Source organism: Alosa sapidissima, chromosome 7, assembly GCF_018492685.1.
Source record: "Alosa sapidissima isolate fAloSap1 chromosome 7, fAloSap1.pri, whole genome shotgun sequence".
NCBI classification, from domain to species: Eukaryota; Metazoa; Chordata; class Actinopteri; order Clupeiformes; family Clupeidae; genus Alosa; species Alosa sapidissima.
Genome location: NC_055963.1, coordinates 30,646,195 through 30,668,045, shown reverse-complemented (window position 1 = coordinate 30,668,045; position 21,851 = coordinate 30,646,195). Strand labels below are relative to the sequence as shown.

Here is a 21,851-nt window from a genome sequence, read left to right as displayed (position 1 = left end):
TGACACTCATTTTCAGACACCAATTGGCTAGTAGCTAACTAGGCTAGCACCGCTTGTTTACATTAAAATAGCTAGGTTCGATCTCTCTCATATGCGTTGAAAATCCGATCAGACTATTGATTTTACATGTTGGGACCTTGAAGAATGTATTACTACTGTGTGGATTCGAAATGTAAAGCTGAAATATGCTTTAGATTTGTTAGAATATCGACCGTGATTAGCATGCTAGCTAAATGCATTGAAATGAATGATTGAGCTAGCTTCTACCAATCGCCAGTGTAATGATCTGACGATCTCTGGAAATACTTTTAAATCGTGATCGGACACTCTAGCTCACTTCTTAAGACCATGGATATGGTGTTACAACAGTTTGGAGTTGAAATTCGACGTGTAAGTATGCTTTAGAAGTGTAAACATGCCAACTGCGATTGGCATGAATGCATTGAAAATGAATGAAGTACCAATCGCCACTGTAATGACCTGACGATCTCTGTAAATACATTAAAAACGTGATCGAACACTCTAGCCCACTTCTTAAGACTATGGAGATGGTGTTACAACAATGTGGAGTTGCAATTCGATGTGTAAATATGCTTTAGAAGTGTAAACATGTCAACCGCGATTTGCATGCTAACAACAAACTGATGAATGAATGGGCTGTTTTTGCTTACTACTTTTACGAGGGCTGCAGGGTCTCTAAAATGTATTTAAGCCCTCATCTGATCATCTGGCTAGCATGTTTAGACTTTGTAGATGTTGTTACTACAGTGTGGAGTCGAAATTCGAGGTCTAAATATGCTTTGGATGTGTAAACACAACACCTGATTTTTAAGCTGTGTTAATGAGTACACCACTATCAAACTAATATGTGCAGTGATAGGCTTTTATTACATCTCACGGGATGTGTGTGTAAATACTGTCATCCAGTTTAAATAAATAACATGGCTCTCTTGCTTTGACCTTATTTATATGATGACTACTAACTGCAAATGAGCCATGTTTAAAAGTTTTGTTACAGTCACTTGTTGGAAAGTTAAATGAACAGTCATCACTGATCCCTATTACCTGTGTTTACATTACCAGAAAGAATGGAGAGCCATGATAGCTATGAGTGTGAGGTGTGCAACAAGAGGTTTACTCTGAAGTCCAACCTTACACGCCACATGAAGCTTCACGACCCTAAACAGCATGCCTGTGACGTGTGTGGGAAGAGCTTCTCGACCAAGCCCCAGCTTGACCTACATCTGAAGCAGCACCAGTACCCCCGCATCCCCATGTACAGGCAGGGAGAGGCCCGGATGATGTGTACGGTAGCTGCCAAGGCTGAGGCAGGCAACCCTAACAAGGAGGTGGACCCGACCTGGCTGGACCCTGTGAAGGCGGAGGCCGCTGCCAAAAAGGCCGGAGGGGAGATGTGGAGAGGCCAGCTCGTCATGACCTTTGGCATGTACGCCGGGCAGACATTTAGGTGGCTGCTAGAGAATGATGCTGGTTGGGCGGCGTGGATTCTGTCCGAGTTCATTCACCAGGGCGAGCTGAATGAGCTGATGAAGTGGCAGAAGGAGCGCCTGCAGGAGTACGTCAACATGTTCCCCTCTGTAACGTGTCTCGTTGACAGGAAGCTGAAGGTAAGTTATCTAGGTTAAAATTTCTATTTGTACATGTGAGTGATAATTCACACCATTTCAAAACCATGATGTATGGATCTTACTGTCATGTTTTTCTTTCTTTTTTTTTTCTCAGGAAAAGACAGGCGCAGCGGTGTCATCCTTCTCCCAGCATGGCTCCAATTATGCCAGTGATGCCGAGCTATTGGCTGTGGCAGGTAATATTATTATGCTTACATATGGAAATTAATTGACCATTGTATCCCTTCTAGAGCGGCTTAAACTAATAATGTTTTTCTTTACTTCTGTCATTATGTTAAATTCATTTGGAATAATTATCTCAATTCTCTCTGTGTGTGTGTGTGCTTTGCAGAACAACTCCTGGATGAGTCTCAGGTCCCTGTCTCCACCCACATCACCACCGTGGGACAACTCACTCCAGCCGCAGCTGCCAGCCAGGAGGAGCCTGCCGTGCCACCATCGCAGGAGCAGCCCTCCGTCTCCACCGGCATCCACCTGGAGGGTTGGCAGAGGTACTGGGAGGAACCACCAGCATCTGCCCAAGCACTTGGCATCGCCCTACCAAACATTAAGTGGATGAAGTGCAACGAGGAATATGGCCTGTTTGAGAGGGCATCCCGGTATAATAATGCCAAAGGCGACATTGTGGAGAGGAAGTTGCTGAAGGAGAAGATGGAGTTCCACCCACCCCCACTGCCTGTGTCCGTCAAGGGAGCAGTTCCCAGCATGCTCTCCTTTTTCACCACGCCTGCCTTCTTCTGGCGCCCCGTCGGTGTGATGAAGGCCATGATTCCCTGCCCCAACACCAACTGCCCTGCGCCGCCTGGGGAATACCTGGAGAGGAAGGGCTTCGGCAGCTACGCCAGGCAGGTGTGTGGCATGTCATCCTACTACACCCTCCTGACGGAGAAGCTGAAGTGCTCCTACTGCGAGAAGGTGAGGCATGTGTCGGTGGCACGCGACAGTGAGGAGGAGGAGGAGGAAGATCACCATCAGCAGCAGTACATTTGGCTGGCCTACAGTCCAAAAGTTCTGATGAGCCTCGCCCCTGCTGTTAGACGGATGTTCCCCGCCATTCTGTGTGGGAAGCGCGCCATCGACAGAGGAGTGGTGACTCTGCTGAGCGACCGCCTCAACGCCGTGTCGATGAGCAAGGTGCAGGGTCAAGCAATCCCAGACCACCCTCCTCCACCTTCCCAATCAGTGTGTCATAACACAAGCAAAACGCTTACAGCACGTGGTATTCCCAGGCGGTCTCCCATCCAAGTACTAACCAGGCCCGACGCTGCTTAGCTTCCGAGATCAGACGAGAGCGGGCGTGCTCAGCGTGGTATGGCCGTAAGCGATTACTCAACCACTCGGACACGTTCATCAACCTCAACCGCTCTGCCTGCACAAGCAGGCAAAACGCTTACAGCACCTGGTATTCCCAGGCGGTCTCCCATCCAAGTACTAACCAGGCCCGACGCTGCTTAGCTTCCGAGATCAGACGAGAGCGGGCGTGCTCAGCGTGGTATGGCCGTAAGCGATTACTCAACCACTCGGACACGTTCATCAACCTCAACCGCTCTGCCTGCACAAGCAAAACAATTACAGCACCTGGTATTCCCAGGCGGTCTCCCATCCAAGTACTAACCAGGCCCGACGCTGCTTAGCTTCCGAGATCAGGCGAGAGCGGGCGTGCTCAGCGTGGTATGGCCGTAAGCGATTACTCAACCACTCGGACACGTTCATCAACCTCAACCGCTCTGCCTGCACAAGCAAAACGCTTACAGCACCTGTTATTCCCAGGCGGTCTCCCATCCAAGTACTAACCGGGCCCGACGCTGCTTACAGTGGGCAGTGCTTCGACTTGGCCAGCTTCACTCGCGGTCCGCGCGTGGGATCACGCGGTATCACGCAACTTTAATTTGTATTTTTCCAGTGAGACGCTGCAACAACCCAAACAACCGGCAGATGGCTCAAGTGAGCAGGGTGTCTCGTAAAAAGAAATGGAGCCTGGAAAACCGTACACAGACTTCACTACAGACTTTAGCAGACTGGTTTAGAAATAATGTAATAGCCAGAAATATGCCTGCCCTGCCCTAATAAAGAAATATTTGGTTAACTGCGAGTGAATCCCGTTTGCAGCCGTAGAGACGCAGGACAAATCAAACATTCTGGTTTTCTCCGAGTGCAACGATGATAGACAGACATCCTTTGGACAAAATATAGAGTATTAACCTCCGTTGCTCAGCCAAATGCCTTCCTGTTACGTCCTGTTATCACGGAGTTACAGGCGATAAACAATTTTTGATGGTCACAAGTTTACTTCATTAGGGACTGTTCGTTATTTATTTAAGGGGCTACCGGGGGAGTTTTGGGAGCATTAGTCCAAAAAGACGTGACCCTCCCTCGCCAGCAATACATTTTTCTATGACCCTCCATATTTCACATATTTGGCCATAAGCCGTTTATCATCACGAAACCAAACTACAAAGGCGAACACTTTAACAGGGGGAATTAATTGGGCATGAATCACGCTGAACGCTATTTCGCTACCTTAGAATAATAAGGTTCTATCTGCGTTTTGAGTAGGTAGAACCGGGACGATTGAAACGGGGACGAATGAAACATTCCGGTTTTCTCCGAGTGCAACGATGATAGACAGTCATCATTTGGACAAAACATGGAGCATATTAACCTCCGTTGCTCAGCCAAATGCCTTCCTGTTACGTCCTGGTATCACGGAGTTACAAGCGATAAACAATTTTTGATGGTCACAAGTTTACTTCATTAGCGGTTTATTTTTTTGGATTATTAAAGAGCGTTTTTCATTTAAAGGTTTGACTTCGTGCTTATTCAGTAGAGCATTTAGTGCTCTCCCCAATCCCAGACGTTCACATTGCATGTTTGTTTGTAATGGATGCAACCGCGAGATAGGCTATGCGTTTGACAATGAGTTGTTAACAGAACCAAGACATATAGCCCAGCATTAATCTAGAGACTGATCGTTATTTATTGAAGGGGCCACCGGAGGAATTTTGAGTGCTTCAGTTGGAAGTTGCATGACCCTCTCTTGCCTGCTAGAAATTGTTCAATGACCCTCCGACAGAATTGTTAAAAAAGACATGACCCTCCCCTGCCAATTGTCTTCCGCCCGCGCCACAGCCACACACTTTGTGATAACGTTCTTAAATCAGTCTTTCCCGTGAGCTTGCATGCTACCAGTCCTTCCTTTTCAAATGTGTGTGTCTGTTTGCACAATTTCACAAATAATCATATGTGATTAATAGTATGACAAATAATCCCTGTGCACGGGGACCGAAACAATGCATGACAACTTTTTCCGTGTTTATCACGTATTTTAACTTTCCCCGCTGTCTTGCCGTTTTAATGTTTTCCCGTAGAATATCCCATACTTTAATAATCTCATAACAGCCCTGCCATCGGGCCTGTCTCTGTGTTGCCCTGTTGCTACCCCTTGCCCTTCCAACGAAACAGATGTCTTCAAATCATCGTTTTCCTTGCTTGAAGGCGAACTTAGAGTGATGTTAACCTATTTAAGTTTAACGGCGCGATTGTCGTGAGAGCACGATTCATTGGCGCTTGCATATTCGGCCTTATGTGTACGTGCGCACCTGAGGCTACTCAGCTGCAAGAGAAATAATTTCCCCTGTTTGTATGTTCACTGCAAGTTGGCCTACCATAAAACTTACCAACTCTGCACTGTAGACTGGCTATTTATATTTTTCTGTGAAATAAGCAAATGTATTTGTTCAACTTTATGAAGCAGAATTACGCATAGGGTACTTGGAACATAATACATTTGACAAAGGACAGATGAATGTTGCTAGTGACAAAATATTAACTTTCAGTGTTTTACGATGTCTTTGTCATGGGGAAGTGTTTTTCCCCATGCATTTATTCTAGGTTACTGTCAGTGACTGCCGTGAGAGAAGCGGGTTCTGTGTTTCGTTCATGTCAGTGACTGACGCGAGAGAAGCGGGGTCTGTGTTGTGTTGTGTTGCGTTGCGTTAATTTATTTTCATTGGGCATACCGTGCCGTGCCGTCCACAGCTCTTCAGTTCTGACAAAGCCAAAATTACTCCTTTTGAAACAATGAGTGCAGGAAGCGCGTTTGTATGGTTATATTTCTTGACGGGGGGGGTCCCAAGCAGCTTTCAGCCATAAGGCTACTTTGAGAACATTTCAATTCACCCGACACTAATATTCAAAATGTTGAAAACTATTTCGGCATAGCCTATAAAGCAGTTTAATTAGATGGAATGTTAGTTGTAAACAAACGAGCTACTTGGTGAGGCTTGGCCTCACAGATGCACTCGTGCCTTAGATGGCAGGAAAAATCTTCACGATAGGCCTATTAACTAACCACCCGATTCACGTTGGCTGGGGGGAAGGGGGGCCATCAGACAATTGTGCCCAGTTAATCCGGCCCTTCCCCCAAAAAATCACACCTTCCCACCTCTGACAGCTTAAAAGAAGTCAAGAGGACTCCTTACTCACAGACCTATTCACAAACCTGCGGTTTTGAAATCCTATGCAGCTACAGGAGCTTCCAATCGCGAGGAAGCAATTTTGCATTGTAGGCATGTAGGCATAACTAACATACAATAACGCAGCCAACAACAACCAAAACTAGGCTAATCATTGTCAACAGTGAATCAAATTAAAATGTTCTCTTTTGCAAACGTAGGCATAGTAACAGAATAATTTAATAATGTTACAAAGATACTACATCAATCCGTATGTTTCATTGGGCTACTAGGCTATTTGTTTTGCCTTGATTCATTTAGGCTAGGCCTTTTTATTCAGGGGCCATATTCACAAAGAATTTTAAGGCTAAAAGTAGCTCCTAACTGGCAAATTTAGGAGCAACTCCTAAAAATAATGGGCGTGTCACTCCTAACTTTAGGACTCCTAATTTTTTCACAAAAAGTAATTCACGAAGCATTTTAGACCTAAAAGTAGCACCTAAGTCTGGGACAGCTTAAGTCGAGAGGACTCCTAACTCACTAAGACCTATTCATAAACAGCTTTTTTGTGGCATTTTACGTTGCGATGTTTTGAAATAGCCTATGCGCAACAGGAGCTTCCAATCGCGAGGGAACAATTTTGCATTCATAAAAGGGATGCAATAAAGCCACCAACAACAACCAAAACCACTCATTGTTAACATGTAAATGAAATGTAACGTTTCATTGTGAATCAAATTAAAATGTTCTCCTCTTTGCAAACGTAGCCTAGGGATATGGTGACAGATTAATTTAATAATGTTGCAAAGGTAGGCTACTGCATCAATCCATAGGCCTATGTTTCATTAGGCTACTAAGCTATTTGTTTTGCCTTACTCTTTATTCATTTAGGCTAGGCCTTTTTATTCAGTTATTAATCATCTTCCGTCCTTCACACTACTTGTGTAGCGCACGCATTCTCCGACCTGTCACCTGTCACTCCGCGATACAATGCGAAGATTTGACACAATGTTCTCATCCCAGCCCTCCACTATTTTAAGCAATGGGTTACTCCTTAGCAAACCATAACGAAACAGTGCTTATTTTACTGTCTATGGCTTCACCACATCTGTGGATTAAGCAGCACAGTCAACTCAATGTAAGTAAGATAAACGAGGATGCTATTTATTCTCAGCATCGCCAGCATTGTGTATAATATGATTGTCACTTGGAGGAAAGTCTTGTAGATAACTAACGTTAGCATAATTAGCTAACTGCTGCTAATGTGCTAGCATCGTCACGTCAGGCTGTGCACAGTAGTGTAACATTTATTCACCATAAATTAATAAAGTTGAGTGGCTCTGCAATACTACGGAGCCCTAGAGGGGTCATCGCAAAATGTTTTGCATGTTGAGAGAATTTGCGCTCGTTTTACTACATCGTGCGCTCGTTTTACTAAATTGTGCTCTTGTTTAACTAAATTGTGCCCTCGTTTAACTATATTGTGCACTCGTTTTACTAAATCGTACGCTCGTTTTACTAAATCGTACGCTCGTTTTACTAAATTGTGCGCTCGGTTTACTAAATTAAGCTCTCATTTTAAGCATAGTAAAACGAGGGCACAATTTATTAAACGAGTGCACTATTTACTAAAACGAGGGCACGATTTATTAAAACGAGAGCACAATTTGTGAACATGGTTATAGAACATTGTGTGCACGATCTACTTAAACGTGGCCACAATTTGTAAAACATGCACTCAATATTGTCTTGACACATGTAAACATGAGCACGTTATAGTATATTCGAGATCTCGATCTACTAAAACGCACCCACGAATAATAAAAACGTGGGCTCTAAGAAATTAAATTGTGTGCACAAAAACATAGTGTGGTGTCAAGGGGTATCCCCGGGAATGACATCGGGAGGTGTGTCGCTTGTAGTGACGTAGAGGGAATCTCATTGATTGCAGTGCACCTGGTTATAGCCCCGTTAGGTAGGCTGTAGGTGGGAGAGCAGATGATTGTGTGTGTTTGTAAAGGCCCCTTGCCAACATCGTCCAGCTGAATGTTTGGCGAAGTTTTGAGTGTTTGTTGAGGTCCAAGTGTATGCAGAGCTGTGGTGTTTATCGCGAACGGTGTGAGCTGGGCTACATAGCCTGAGAAGCTGAGCATCGTGAACGACACTGTTTATGTCTCCCGTTTCATAGTCCGTATCAAAGCTTACCTCGTTGTGTGCATCATTGGTGTGCGCGTGGGTTATATGGTGAGGCCCATCGGGCGCTAGAGGGAACCTTTTTGTATTGGGTGGGTATTAGGCGATACTACTAATACGCAGTAGCCTATTTGTACCAACAGTAGGTCTACGTGTTGTAATTGTTTGGGAGCTTGTCGCTGTGATGTGCTTCGATTGACTTCTAGACCTCACAGTTAAGTCAACAATCCAGGAGATAGTGGAAACCGGTCATTAGGCTACAACAGAGCCCGCGAGTAGCCTTTGTAGCCTAGTAGAATTTCCCCATTATGGGTCTCCATAGCTGGCGGTTGACACCACAGTGCCCCTGCTACAAAGAGTAGAAGTCCGCTATAAAACATGACCACCTAAAGTCTTTAATTAGCTGCTTACGGTTATCATCACATTACCAATATGAACTGTTACAGATAGCTGTAGGCCTAGTCCATGTCAAGGTAACACGAAGTTGCCACCACAGCACAGCGAGCGGTGAGAAAATGTCGGGAATTACTAAATGTGAGCACGAAATACATATTTCGAGAGCTCAATTTAGGCCTACAACGGGGTCACGTTGTATTAATTCGAGGGCTCAATTAAAGGAAAACGTGCTCACGTTTTATTAATTCGAGGGCTTAATTAAAGGAAAACGTGCTCACAAATGATCACGACCATAAAAAATATCACTTAAAGTGAGCTCTCCCGGGCTCCGTACAATGTAGACTATGTTTCCGTTTTTTTTTTTTTGCAGTACCATGTCCTTTACATGACATGGCCCAGTGCCATGACGAACCATATAACGAAACAGTGCTTCACCACATCTGTGGATTAAGCCACACAGTCAACTCAATGTAAGTAAGATAAACGAGGATGCTAATTGTTCTTAGCATTGCCAGCATTGTGTATAATATGATTGTCACTGGGAGGAGACTAACGTTAGCATAATTAGCTAACTGCTGCTAACGTGCTAGCGTCGTCACGTCAGGCTGTGCACAGTAATATAACATTTATTCACCATAAATTAATAAAGTTGAGTGGTTCTGCAATGTAGACAATGTTTCCGTTTTTTTGCAGTACCGTGTCCCTTACATGACATGGCCCATTGTCCTTGTAACATGCATTCAGCAAATGAGACATGCAAATGCATGCAGCAAACCTGATTTCAGCCCGACTTTCAACATTTCTTTCAAGAAGACACGTAAACCACAAAGACCCGTAACGAGGGATCTGGAATGTTGGTCACCTAGCAACCAAGACGCTGTCTATTGAAAAGGGAACTATTTTTTGATGCGTAAGAACGATGTCGAAATTAACATTTTTAAACAATAACGGGATGTTTTCAGATTGTTTAGTTTGTGGTAGAATTGTTGTATAAAACCAATATAGCACTCGTGATCGTGGGATTGGTCATGGATATTCCCACGGCTGTTGTTGCCTGCGCCGAACAACACCCGTGGGAATATCCATGACCAACCCCACTCTCACTCGTGCTATATTGCTTAATTCTACTATATTTTCTAACACCTTTGTTTCTTGCTCTCCATCTTGCAGGTTATGTTTTTATCATTAGGTTCTCCAACTCTCTTCTCCCTTTATCAGTCCTATAAACCATTTGTTCATTTATGTCCTCCCTTTTCAGCGCAGTATTAAAATCACCCATAAAAACAACATTTTCCCACCCTTCAATTAAAACATTCAACCTTTTAAAAAATTTAAAAAATTGAACATTTTCTTTTTCAATTTGTAAAGTTAAAATCTTCCCCTCATTGTCACTATATATTTCATTCATTGCCCCACATGTTTCTTTTTTAATTAAAACAGCTAAACCTCTGCCTTGCTTTCTGCTAACATTGTAAAACACTTCACCATCCCATCTTTTCCTAAATCCCTCTCCAATATCATTAGTTCAATTTGTTTCTTGTAATAAAATAATTTGATTTTTTTCAGTCAACTTTATTAGTTTCTCTAATTTTGCTGGATTTACACCCCCTCTCATATTAATGGGAATAAAATCCTAGCCCATTAAAAAAATAAATAGAAATAAAAACAATACATAATTAAAACCCATCATTTAAGTATTTTCTTTCTCCTCTCCTCCTAAGTGTGCATGCAATTTCTTTTTTCTCCTCTTTTCCTGGTCCTCTAAAACCCCTTTTATGTTCAACTGCGTCTGCTTTGGTTTTACTCGGGGTTGTTTAAAAGATAATAACCTAGATAAAAACCCACCCTCTTCTTCAGCGTCTCTTAATATTTTCCTGTCTTCTTTCTGGCTTAAATTGGTGTCCATGTCTACATGTTCCTCCAACTGCCCCTTCCCTGCGCATTCAGCCTCCTCTGTCTCTGTGTTGCGACCGGCATCCTCACTCCCCATCAGTGTCTCAAAGTTGAAGTCCAAGTTCTCTGACAATGGGGAGGGTGCCGGCTCTCTCTGAGGCTGGGCGCAAGGGATGTCCTCCTCCTCGGTGCTGGGGCTGCCCATAGGCAGCAGTGGTAGAGCCTCGCCTCCGCTGCCGCCACACCCTCGCACTCTTCCCCGTCATCCTCATTCTCAGACGTGCGGCACATGAATCTAATGTCTGTGCGGCGGCAGTCGGGGCATTTGAGAGCTGTGCACTCTCGTGCGTAATGTCCCTGTTGCAGGCACTCTCGGCAAGTAAACTCAGGGCAGTTTCTGAACACATGCCCTGACCCCATACATTGTCTACAGATGACTTTGACTTGCTTATCATGAATAACCCGACAGTATCTTGGCCCCGATGCCGTATCGAACTGTACGGCAAAGAGGCCACTTCTTTTGGGAATTTCACCTTGATAAAGCGAGTACCATCCGATATTGCCGTGCCCAGGTAGAATCGTCGTCTCAGCGGGAGGATGGCTTCTACTCCCCATTTTGCTAATTTGTCCAACACCTCTCCGTCCATTGTATACGGGGACAGATGGAGAAACGATACCATGATCTCCGATTTAAACCGTCTTTTAACTCCCACCCACTTTCCTTCATAAAAAAATCCCTCTTCTAAAATATCCAAACAGTCCAACGATTCAAATGTGGCTTCAAACTGTTTATTGCCTAAAGGAGTAAGAGCTAAAAGTTTCGCAACTCCCACCTCCTTCTCGATTACTTTAATGAGCTTCATTATGTTCATGTCCATTATATTCTCCGTTTCTATAATGACCGTTAGTTTTCTTAGATATACGTGTTCTTTTGCATTCCTCTGTTTTTCATCATTTCTCTTTCTCTGTTGTTCTTTTGGTTCCTCCGCTCCATTTGCATATGTATTCTCTTCAGCATTCGTCTTTTCATTTAGATTTTTGTCCTTCATTATTCCACCGTTCTCATTTTCACACGTTTCATCCATCATCGTTGTTTTGTTCTCTTTCTTTTAATTCCCGTTTGCTTAAGTTATCCGTCGGCTCATTTAAATCCACCATTCTCCCTTCCTTGTCAGAAATATTTGAATCGGCTTGCCTTCTCATATCTTCTGTATCAAGTCCTTTGTTCGTTACCTTTTTGTCAGTCCGTATATCAGCTTTGTTTAGTCCACAGTTGTTTAGTTTGTTTTTGTTGTTGTTTGGGGCAGCCGTGGCCCACTGGTTAGCACTCTGGACTTGTAACCGGAGGGTTGCCGGTTCTTTCAAAAAAATAAGAAAAAAAACGAAAACTCGAGGGAGCCTTCCTCCCTCCACTGCAGCCACCAACAAACGCTACGCAGCACACAGAAAAGTGGGCGTGTTCAGCGTGGTATGGCCGTAAGCGATTACTCAATCACTCGGACACGTTCATCAACCTCAACCGCTCTGTCTGCACGCAGGTGAATGGAAAAGCAAAACGCTTACAGCACCTGGTATTCCCAGGCGGTCTCCCATCCAAGTACTAACCAGGCCCGACGCTGCTTAGCTTCCGAGATCAGACGAGAGCGGGCGTGCATAGCGTGGTATGGCCGTAAGCTATTACTCAACCACTCGGACACGTTCATCAACCTCAACCGCTCTGCCTGCACAAGCAAAACGCTTAGAGCACCTGGTATTCCCAGGTGGTCTCCCATCCAAGTACTAATCAGGCCCGACGCTGCTTAGCTTCCGAGATCAGACGAGAGCGGGCGTGCTCAGCTTTGTATGGCCGTAAGCGATTACTCAATCACTCGGACACGTTCATCAACCTCAACCGCTCTGCCTGCACGCAGGTGAATGGAAAAGCAAAATGCTTACAGCACCTGGTATTCCCAGGCAAATGCTCCTCCAAGTACATAAGAGATCGGCAGCCGTCCAATGGTTGAGCAATGCTGAGCAGAGTTGAGCAGCGATCAGCTAATGGTTGAGCAATGCTGAGCAGAGCTGAGCGCTCAACAGGGTCATTCCATGAAATCGGTGCCTTTTCAACTTTAAAAATGTGAAAAATATAATTGTTTCAAACTGATTTTTTTCAATGCCCATTTAATTAACACATCTTAACATGACAAGAAATTGTGTTGGGCCATCTCAAGCTATGCATTTATTTTTTACCATTCACTTATTACATAGAATATTGTAGGATAGTAACAGGACTGATGGTAAAAGGACTGATGATTTCATGGTAAATTGCTCCTTTCTAGCTAACAGGTCAAGGTTAGGGAGGCACATGGTATGTAATCTGAAAGGTTATTACTTCTAGATATAGGTAATATCAGTATTGATAAATAATTGTTTATATATACACTTTAAAAAATGGTAACAGGACTGATGTTGTATGCTCGCCCCTCTCTCACAACCCTGATAAAACATGAAAAATAGGACATTTAAGAAGAGAGAAAGTTACCCTTTCTTACACTGTGGAATCTGCTTCTTCTAAATGATGTCACTTCCTTGAAATTATGTCACTTCTAGTTTGTACCATTATTTTATAAAGGGGTTTTAGTGAAAGTAACAGGACTGAGATGAAATTAAGGGACAATGATAAATGACTTATATTTTCTAAGAAAACATATCTATTTATGTCAAAATCATTGCTTAACAATGAGATTACACTTAAGACAATATAAAACTGTGAAAATTGTATCATTTTACCAACATTTTACAACTGAGAAGTGCTGTTGAAAAAGAAAAAACATAGTGTGGGACAAGCCAAAATCAACCAAAATCCTTACCCGTAGCAAATTTTTATGTGATTTTAATCATTTTAACTTGTATTTTATTGGGTTTACTTGGTCTTATATTTATGCATATGATCTATAGTAACATTAAGTTTTTTAAATTACACATGTATTTGTTGTTAAAGCAACTTTAGAACTGATTATATGTTGTGGGACGCAAAAGGCACTGATTCGGTGGAATCTCTACATAAACTTTGGGTCATCTGTGGTCAAAAATATCCAGGCAACACTCAGGTGTGAGGAACCACTGCAGGTTTATTCACGATACCGGGAGCAGGTCACTAGCAACAGCATGTTCCAGTAACACTACTCAAAGTTCTCTAGGGCGAAGCCCCATCTAATTACATTGGTAATACAAATCACATGAGTACAATGGTCTTTTCCAAAAAATCCTCATACATGCAGAAATACAACAATACATATACACTTCTTGGACATAGCATGTGATCCATGCGCCATACGCAAGTCATGTGGCTACTCCAAGTAAGTAGATAATTGGTCAATACAATACATATACATCCTTCAGCATTCTCTTGCCATAGTCTAGTTCCTGTCGGGATATTCCTAATATTACTGCCTCAGGCAGAATACCCTTAACTCGTGACAAAGGGGGTCGCATGACCTTTATTAGAAAATCATGACATGGAGAGAGCAAATGACAAAGCAAAGTTGATGCACAGTATTGAATGTATAGAAAGCATATAGAGAATATAAAAAAAAAATGTTAGTAATCCAAAATTTCTCCTTCATTTCCCCCCTTTGGGGCTTAAGGCCACAAAGAAATGTTAGTAATCAAAAATCCAATTTCCCATAACATCGTCCAAAAACATTTCCGGGTCATCATATCAGGGTAAAACTCATTTCACATTTCAATATCATTCTATCAAATCTTTTGTCCAGTTCTATTTATCCAAACAGAATCCATTAATGTTAATATTCAAGGACGAACCACCTAAAAAAATTTCTATCCCTGTCACACCTACTATGTTAAGGCAATCTTTACTAGTACACAGTCGAGATGCAGAGCATGCAGAATCATCAGAAGTCCTGTAGGGAAAAACACGCATTTTAAAAGACTTTTCTTGGCACACCCAGCAGGTCTCATTCGTCCCTGCTACAGTTGTTCTAGCTTGGAAAGCCACTTCACAGGCTTTATTAGTACCACAGATCTCCTCCTCTGGAGAAGTGGGCATAATCAGTAAGAACACACAGAATAACAACACTAGCCCCACTCTACTCCCAGTTACAAAACAACAAAAGCTCTATTCTATCTTCTGGCTTGGGTTTTTTAGGCCCTCCCCAGGTCACTGTCCAGCGATGATTAAATATCTAGCTAAACTGGAAATAAAACAGTGCTAGTTTAATGTATACTGATATCTTGTTTCTACTTTTAATATCCACCACTGATTTGGATAATGGACACTGGTGTACCACACTAATTGATTTCCCTACCCTCAAAGGAATGACTTCACATGTGTACCTAGTAAAATGTGTAACAATCAGAGCATACTTCCCTTCATTTGCAGTCCAATATTTTCTAGTTGTAATGCAGGTTAAAACAGCAGGATCTTGCAACACTTCCCTTATCCCCGATGGAACATATATCCAAAGGCCTACTGGCGAAGTTTGCCAAAACCTCCACTGATCAACCTCAAGCATAAAGTCACAATCCGTTGAGATAATGTTCCGGTTCTTTCACCACTCTGCAGTGTGACAAATGAATCCAAGAGTCTCACTAATTCTCACAATTCTCACTGCAGTAGGTGTAGACAACAGAACTTGATACGGTCCACGCCACCGTTCTTCATTCCAGCGTTTTCTTCGAAAATCCTAAACAAGCACCCAAGAGCCTGGTTCCACTGGGTATGTTTCCAGAATTCTTTGAGGCAAAGTCAACGCCACCTGTTAAGAAACAAAAGATAGAGCAGCTATCAGTTCTCGCATGTAACCAGACAAGGTACCAAATACATTAGGTTAGGATTAGGTAAACCTGGAATTGGTATGGGACGGGCTGTCAAAATCTCAAATGGGCTTAACCCTTTTGATCTTGATGCACAGCCTCTGAGGTAGAGGAGAGCCAAAGGTAGAGCAGTCAACCAATTCCATCCCATTATTTTAGTCAATTTATCTTTCAACATTCCATTAACATTCTGGCCATTTTGAAAACATATCTACAATTACAAGGCAATATTCACAACCTCTGCATTTTGTTAATTGATCAATTGAATAAAATCCATTAATATATTCAAACGGGCCTGATGGTGGTGGGTGATGCCCTCCTTGGGTTCTCACTGTGGGTGCGGTGTTATGTTTAACGGGTAATGCACCGATCACAGTAAGCAGCTGCCGCGGTGGTGAATCCTGGTGCAAAATAAAGTTGTTCTATTGTTTTTACCATAGCTGTTGCACTCGCATGATCTAAACCATGAGTAACTTTAGCAACTATATGAAAACATGATTTTGGTAAAACAGGCTTGCCTGTTGGAGTATGTAGCCACAAATCATCATTATTCTTTTTACACTTTTTCCATTTTCTTTTTTCTTTTGTATCTGCCGATTTTTGTGCTTCTTTTAAAGCTTGACCTGATGTCACTATATCTGGTATTTGCAAATTCAAATTTAAAAACAATTGTGTTTTGTTCGAAAGTCTTAAAAACTCTGTTGGTATCCTCCTCTCAACTCCTCCCTTTGCGGCACTTTTAGTAGCCGAGTCAGCCCTCTCATTACCAAGGCTGACCTCATCAGCGCCTCTAATATGCACTGCACACTTAACCACTGCTAAAGCAGAAGGAAGCTGAATTGCCTCCAGCAACAATACAATGAACTCTTTATGTTGTATAGGTTTACCAGTAGCCGTAAGAAAGCCTCTTTCTTTCCATATTGCTCCATGGTCATGAACAATTCCCCAGCAATAACTACTATCAGTGTATATGCAAACAGATTTTCCAGCTGCCAACACACAAGCTCAAAAAAGTCCCATCAACTCAGCAGATTGGGCAGAAAAAGTTGGAGGGAGCGAGTAAGATTCAACCACAGCGTAGCCACTCCCTACCTCTCCAGATTCCAAGCGTAATGAGGAACCATCGACATAAAAAATTAAGTCAGGGTTAGTAAGGGGTTCCTCAGATATATCAGGACGAAGTTTAGTACAAATTGTTATGACATCACAACAATCATGGCTTTCGCCATCTTCTGCGGTAGGTAATAATGTTGATGGGTTGAGGGTGGTACAACGTACAAGTGTGACATGTGCTAAGTCAATAACACATGTTGGTACGAGAGGAGGCGGGCAGTTGTCAGATGTGATGTCTTTGCTTGTAAAAGCAATGCATGCACGTCATGTGGAACATGAACAGTCAAAGGATGCATTAATACTAGATCCGCACAAGCCATTACTGCATTTGAAGCAGCTGCAACAGACTTCAAACAAGGCACCCAGCTTCTTGCTACCGGATCCAGTCTCTTTGACAAATAGGCTATTGGTCTATACTGTCCACCATGCAATTGACATAATACCCCAGACATGTAACCTCCTTTTTCACACACAAACAAATGAAAATCAAGATCATAATTAGGCAATCCCAAAGCTGGAGCTGAAACTAAAGCTTGTTTCAAAATCACAAAAGCAGTCTCACAGTCGTCAGTCCAAGTTACAATGTCAGTCAAACTCTTACAAACATTTGCGCATGCTCGGAGAGGTTGTGGCTTCTCCGAGAAGTCTAAAATCCAAGCACGACAATAACCAATCATTCCTAAGAAGCCTAACAATTGCTGCTTTGTCCTGGGTCTCGGAGAGCCAGTAATTGCAGTGATGCGTGACGCATCCAGGGCCCTGCAGCCAGGAGTAAGTATATGACCCAAGTACTTAACTTGCTCTTGGCAGAGTTGCAACTTTTCTTTAGAGACTTTAAGTCCCACCCTGGCCAGGTATTTCAGCAATGCCACTGTGTCAATCAGGCATGATTCTTTTGATGGACTGCCAAATAAAACATCATCAACATAAGAAATAACAGTACTTCCTGCCAATGGAGTAAATTGTGCCAGACAGGCCACTAATGCCTCATTAAACACTGAAGGTGATTCTGTGTATCCCATAGGCAAACGACTCCAAGTATACCTTTGACCTTTAAAGGTGAAGGCAAACCAAAATTGAGAGGCAGGATGTACTCTTATCGTAAAAAACGCATTTTTAATATCAATTACAGAATAAAACTTTGCAGTGGATGGCAGACTAGAGAGAATTGTGCAAGGATTTGGCACAATAGGATGCCTCGGGTGAATAGCGTCGTTAACAAGTCTTAAATCTTGCACAAATCTCCAAGTGCCATCAGACTTCTTAACGGGCAAAATTGGTGTGTTAACTGGGGAGGAACTGCAACGCACAATAGCTCCCCTGTCCAATAATGATTTGAATACGGGCTCTATCCCCTGCTCAGCCTCTTTCGACAACGGATATTGGGCTTTCGACGGGTAATGCAATGTTTTTGCGCATATTTTTAATGGTTGAGCAGTAGATAGAGTCCCAAAGTCATAACTATCAGCTGCCCAGAGATTATCTGGAACAGCGGCTAACAGATCTGCTTTCTCTTTTAAAGAGAGAACCCTCCATTCATTGAGTTGGGTTAATGCGGGTGTTAAACATGCAGAGAGCTCTTTCTGCACAGGAGTAACTTTCAAAGAACACCATTGTTGGAAAAAATACGCATCTTGTGATGGTGAATAAAACAAATTTGGGGTATCTCGGACCACTGTCCAATCTTTAGCATTCACACACGCTTTCACAAATGGCCCTAAATCAATCCAATTTTCTTGGGCTTTTACCAATGCAACATGTGGATAAGAATTTGGGTTTGCAAACAAATATTTCAGACCTGGAGACAGGTCTACTACTACTGATTTACTATAGATTTTAGAGGTCAATACGCCGGCTACATCACTAGTCTCAATACTATTTCCTATCTGGTACCACTCTTTCACATACAGCTGATCTGGAGAGCCTTGAAAACATGCGATTGTACACTGAAATTGCTCAGGGGTTTCTGTCTTTTCTAGAACCGAGATCGGAGATTTTAATGCTTTTAATGTCTTTACACTCATATCCTATCCATGTGGGGTTCACTCTCTGACAATACAGACAAATGGGCCCTTCTAGACCTACTCCGTCAGGAGAAAGAAAAAGTGTAAGATTTAATTTACACATTAGATCTCGGCCTAGTAAATTTTCAGGGCAAACACTGCTCAAGAGAAAAGAATGTTCTACTGTCTGATGTTCATATTGAACCACTAAAGGGGTAGAAACTGGTTCTGCCACTGATCGGCCTGAAGCTCCTGTTACATATAACTCTATTGCTTTTTAATGTTAAAAACTTACAACTATCTTTCCTTCCAAGTGTACTAACATCCGCTCCTGTATCAACTAAAAAAGATACGTCATTACCATTCAGAGAAAGAGTTAGCTTAGGTTGTGCGGCAGCATTCAAAGTCAGTTGGGGATAAAGTTCATAAGGTGATACAGAAGTGTTGGTGAGGGGTCCCGGAGTCCCCTGTTCAGAGTCCTCCCTGTCCTATTCAGAATTTCCATTCTGTGTCCAGACCGGACCCTGAGGGCGTCGTTGTGATGATTTATCCCTGTCTTGTCTCCAATCACCCTGCTTCGGACAATATCTCGCTATGTGTTCTACGTCTCCACAATTCCAGCAACCGTTTCTTTCAGTCCACCTAAATCCTGCTCTCCTCCCTCCACGAAGTTTGTTAACTGCTGAAGCCACTCTTCCCAAGAATTCTCTAGCAGTCTGTTGTAAGCTGAGAAATAGCCATTTTAGTCCAATCTTCAGTAGGTGAATACTTGCAGGGGCTTAGGAGCAGGAACAGCCACAGCTGGTTGTGGTGCAGGGGGTGCTGAAGGGAATGGTAGTGGAGATTTACGGACTATAGGGGCTTGAGGTCAGGTTCACTCGTCTGCACATAGACTTCAGTTGAAATGTCCATAGCTCCGCACAAACCTTCTCTCTCTCTCTCTCTCTCTCTGGCCCTGCTCTTTCTGTTCCATAACTCACTTTCTCTTCTCCTATCTTTCCCTCGCTTCTCTTTCCCACTTTTCAAACAAATCATGCTTAAAAGGCCTAGCCTTCCTTTCCATCAAAGCCCTACATTCAGTTAACCTTTCCAAACTCAACGTACCATCTAAAGAAAATTTTCCTTCAGTCCATCTACTCCACTTATTCAATAAATTCATCTACACATTCAGGTCCATATTTCTTATACATATCTTTTAAAGGAGAATTCCGGTGTGATATTGACCTAAAGTGTATTGAAACATGATACCGAGTGTGAACGTATGTCTCATAGCCCATCTCGGCTTGTCCCCTGCACTCCAAAATCTGGCGCTAGTTAGCCGATGCTACCAACAGCTTTTTCAATAGTAGTGCTTCGGCATCGGGCTAGTGTGGTGATTTTATCTAGACATGATGATAATAATAATTGTGTGTGTACTGGTTTATTAAGGAGACCTTCCATTTACTATGAGAACATTGTTTGTGCAGCTGTTATGCAACATTTACTGGAAGTCATGAGACTGGACTGTCAAAGGCTAAGAGTGGAAGTAAACAAGACAGGGCCTGGGAGAGAAAGGTGCTTACCAGAAGAGCATAAATAGAAGGGGCTAGCAGAAGAGGAGAGGCAGGGGCCTTCCAGAGAGAGGAAGTGAAACCAAAGTTGAAGTGACACATAGAACCAAATCAAAACGTACCCTGCCTGGCAACAGATTACACATAGAACCTGGACACATGTATTCTGCCTAGCAACACACATTTTTTTAATGTTTATATGAGAAGGAGTTTCCACCAATATCTCAAGTCCCAAAACGTTCTGATAGGCTAAAAGGGGCTTGGTGACGTTCCTGGTGATAGGAACGCCTCTCAGGCCCCTGAGAGCATAAAAGAGAGAGCTCAGGCACATTCAGATCAGATCTCATCGGGGTAGCAGCTGCCGCTCATCACTCTATTGCCTGATGGTCCAGTCCTGACGCTGTTTGGATTGTATTCTCACTGCAATACGGTGAATAAAGGATCAACAGTATTCAGCATCTCTCGTCTTGGTGTTCTCCTTCGGGTCTTTGACATCAGAGTGCTAGTTGGATTGGAGGTTTTGGGAAGTGGATGATTTCCACGACAGATCTGGAGGTTCCTACCGAGATTTGAATGGATTCAACAAGGGAAGCAGTTCCGTCCCGGGTGAAGCAGACTTCTCCAGTGCAGCTCTCCGGGCCCAAAAAAGGTAGGCACTTTTGCTTATTATTAGGGAGAGCTGTACTGTGGGAGTCGGTGGGTAGGCCGGGAAGGGGTGCTAACCTGAATCCTCAAAAGGATAGTGGAGACACAAGACAGAGATTGGGTTGTACTGTTGGTCTTAAAAAAGTGTTTTGTGATTTTGAGAACCGGTTAAAATAGTTTTCAAGGAGAAAACTGAGTTAAATGGCCATGTAATCATTTCCAAGGAGGAAATCTAGTTTTCAAGGAGAAAGCTAAAAATAGTGTTTTAATTTCCAAGGAGGAAATCTAGTTTTCAAGGAGAAAACTAAAATAATATTTTGTGTGAAGGGAGCACGGGCTGCCCTAAAATATGTGTGGTTCAGAGAAAAGAACGGGTTAATAGGTAAACTGCAATATTAGCTGTGAGATAAATGTGTGAAACTGTCCTGAGCAAAGGGTGATGAACAAAATATATTTTATTATAGTCTGCTGTTGTTTCTGTAAAAACTGAGTGTGCGCCGTTGTGTTTTCTTTTGCTGCCTGGGCATGGGCCCACAATAGATGCGAGACAAGCGCACATACAAATTTGAGGTAGAGGAGTTCGGCGAGGGAAGGAGGATCGCCACGCTGACAGACGGACGTCAAACTCACATAATAGAAGTTGCGGCTGCAATATTCATAAGAAGGTTGCACAGCAACCATAGTCTGAACATAAGGAGATTGTTACAGTTGTTGGAGGTTCATGCAGATGCCCCCCCCCGAGCCCCCTGTTAGAGTAGCGGTGCCCAAGCTTAGGATTGTGAGAGACCATAGGCCAGAGACCCTAGGAAAAGTCCTCTACCACTTTGAAATCTCTGATGATTCAGGTGAGGAAGAGCCTGACACAGACTCCCCAGAAGAACTCACTCCAAACAGTAGCGTGAGAGAGGAAGAGACAGACATTGGACCAGGGGAAGTAAGTGCCCCACCAGAAACAAGCTACAGCAGCCTAGGGTCCGAGGAAGAGGGGCGCCAGGAGTCAGGTCAAGGGGGTCTAGTGAGAGCTCCAACTCCCTATCCAGGTAACACCGTATCCCACCAGCTAATTCATAGTCCATTCCGTATAGTTAACAGCCCAGCCATCCCCCGATATAGCTCACCGCCATCTACAAGCTATAGTCC

General features: G+C 43.2%; 1 protein-coding gene, 4 non-coding genes and 1 pseudogene across 6 annotated transcripts in view; 1 reads left to right on the top strand and 5 right to left on the bottom strand.

Moving 5' to 3' along the window:
* Positions 1–21,851, top strand: part of LOC121713009 — a 40,210-nt gene that overhangs the window by 356 nt on the left and 18,003 nt on the right. For both annotated transcript variants that reach the window (XR_006032710.1, XM_042097241.1), the window contains exons 2-4: positions 1,084–1,628; positions 1,744–1,825; positions 1,981–2,783. Coding sequence is in view for 1 of the 2 variants with exons in the window: in XM_042097241.1 (XP_041953175.1) it covers positions 1,089–1,628; positions 1,744–1,825; positions 1,981–2,783 (1,425 nt within the window). In the remaining variant the exon portion in view is untranslated. The remainder of the gene's footprint in view (positions 1–1,083; positions 1,629–1,743; positions 1,826–1,980; positions 2,784–21,851) is intronic.
* LOC121714585 lies at positions 2,854–2,972 on the bottom strand. Its single transcript, XR_006033337.1, has one exon. It is a non-coding gene; the product is annotated as a 5S ribosomal RNA (ribosomal RNA).
* On the bottom strand, positions 3,037–3,155 carry LOC121714478. The gene has a single exon (XR_006033233.1). It is a non-coding gene; the product is annotated as a 5S ribosomal RNA (ribosomal RNA).
* On the bottom strand, positions 3,216–3,334 carry LOC121714610. The gene has a single exon (XR_006033361.1). It is a non-coding gene; the product is annotated as a 5S ribosomal RNA (ribosomal RNA).
* Positions 12,142–12,260, bottom strand: LOC121714579. The gene has a single exon (XR_006033331.1). It is a non-coding gene; the product is annotated as a 5S ribosomal RNA (ribosomal RNA).
* LOC121714631 lies at positions 12,321–12,439 on the bottom strand (annotated as a pseudogene).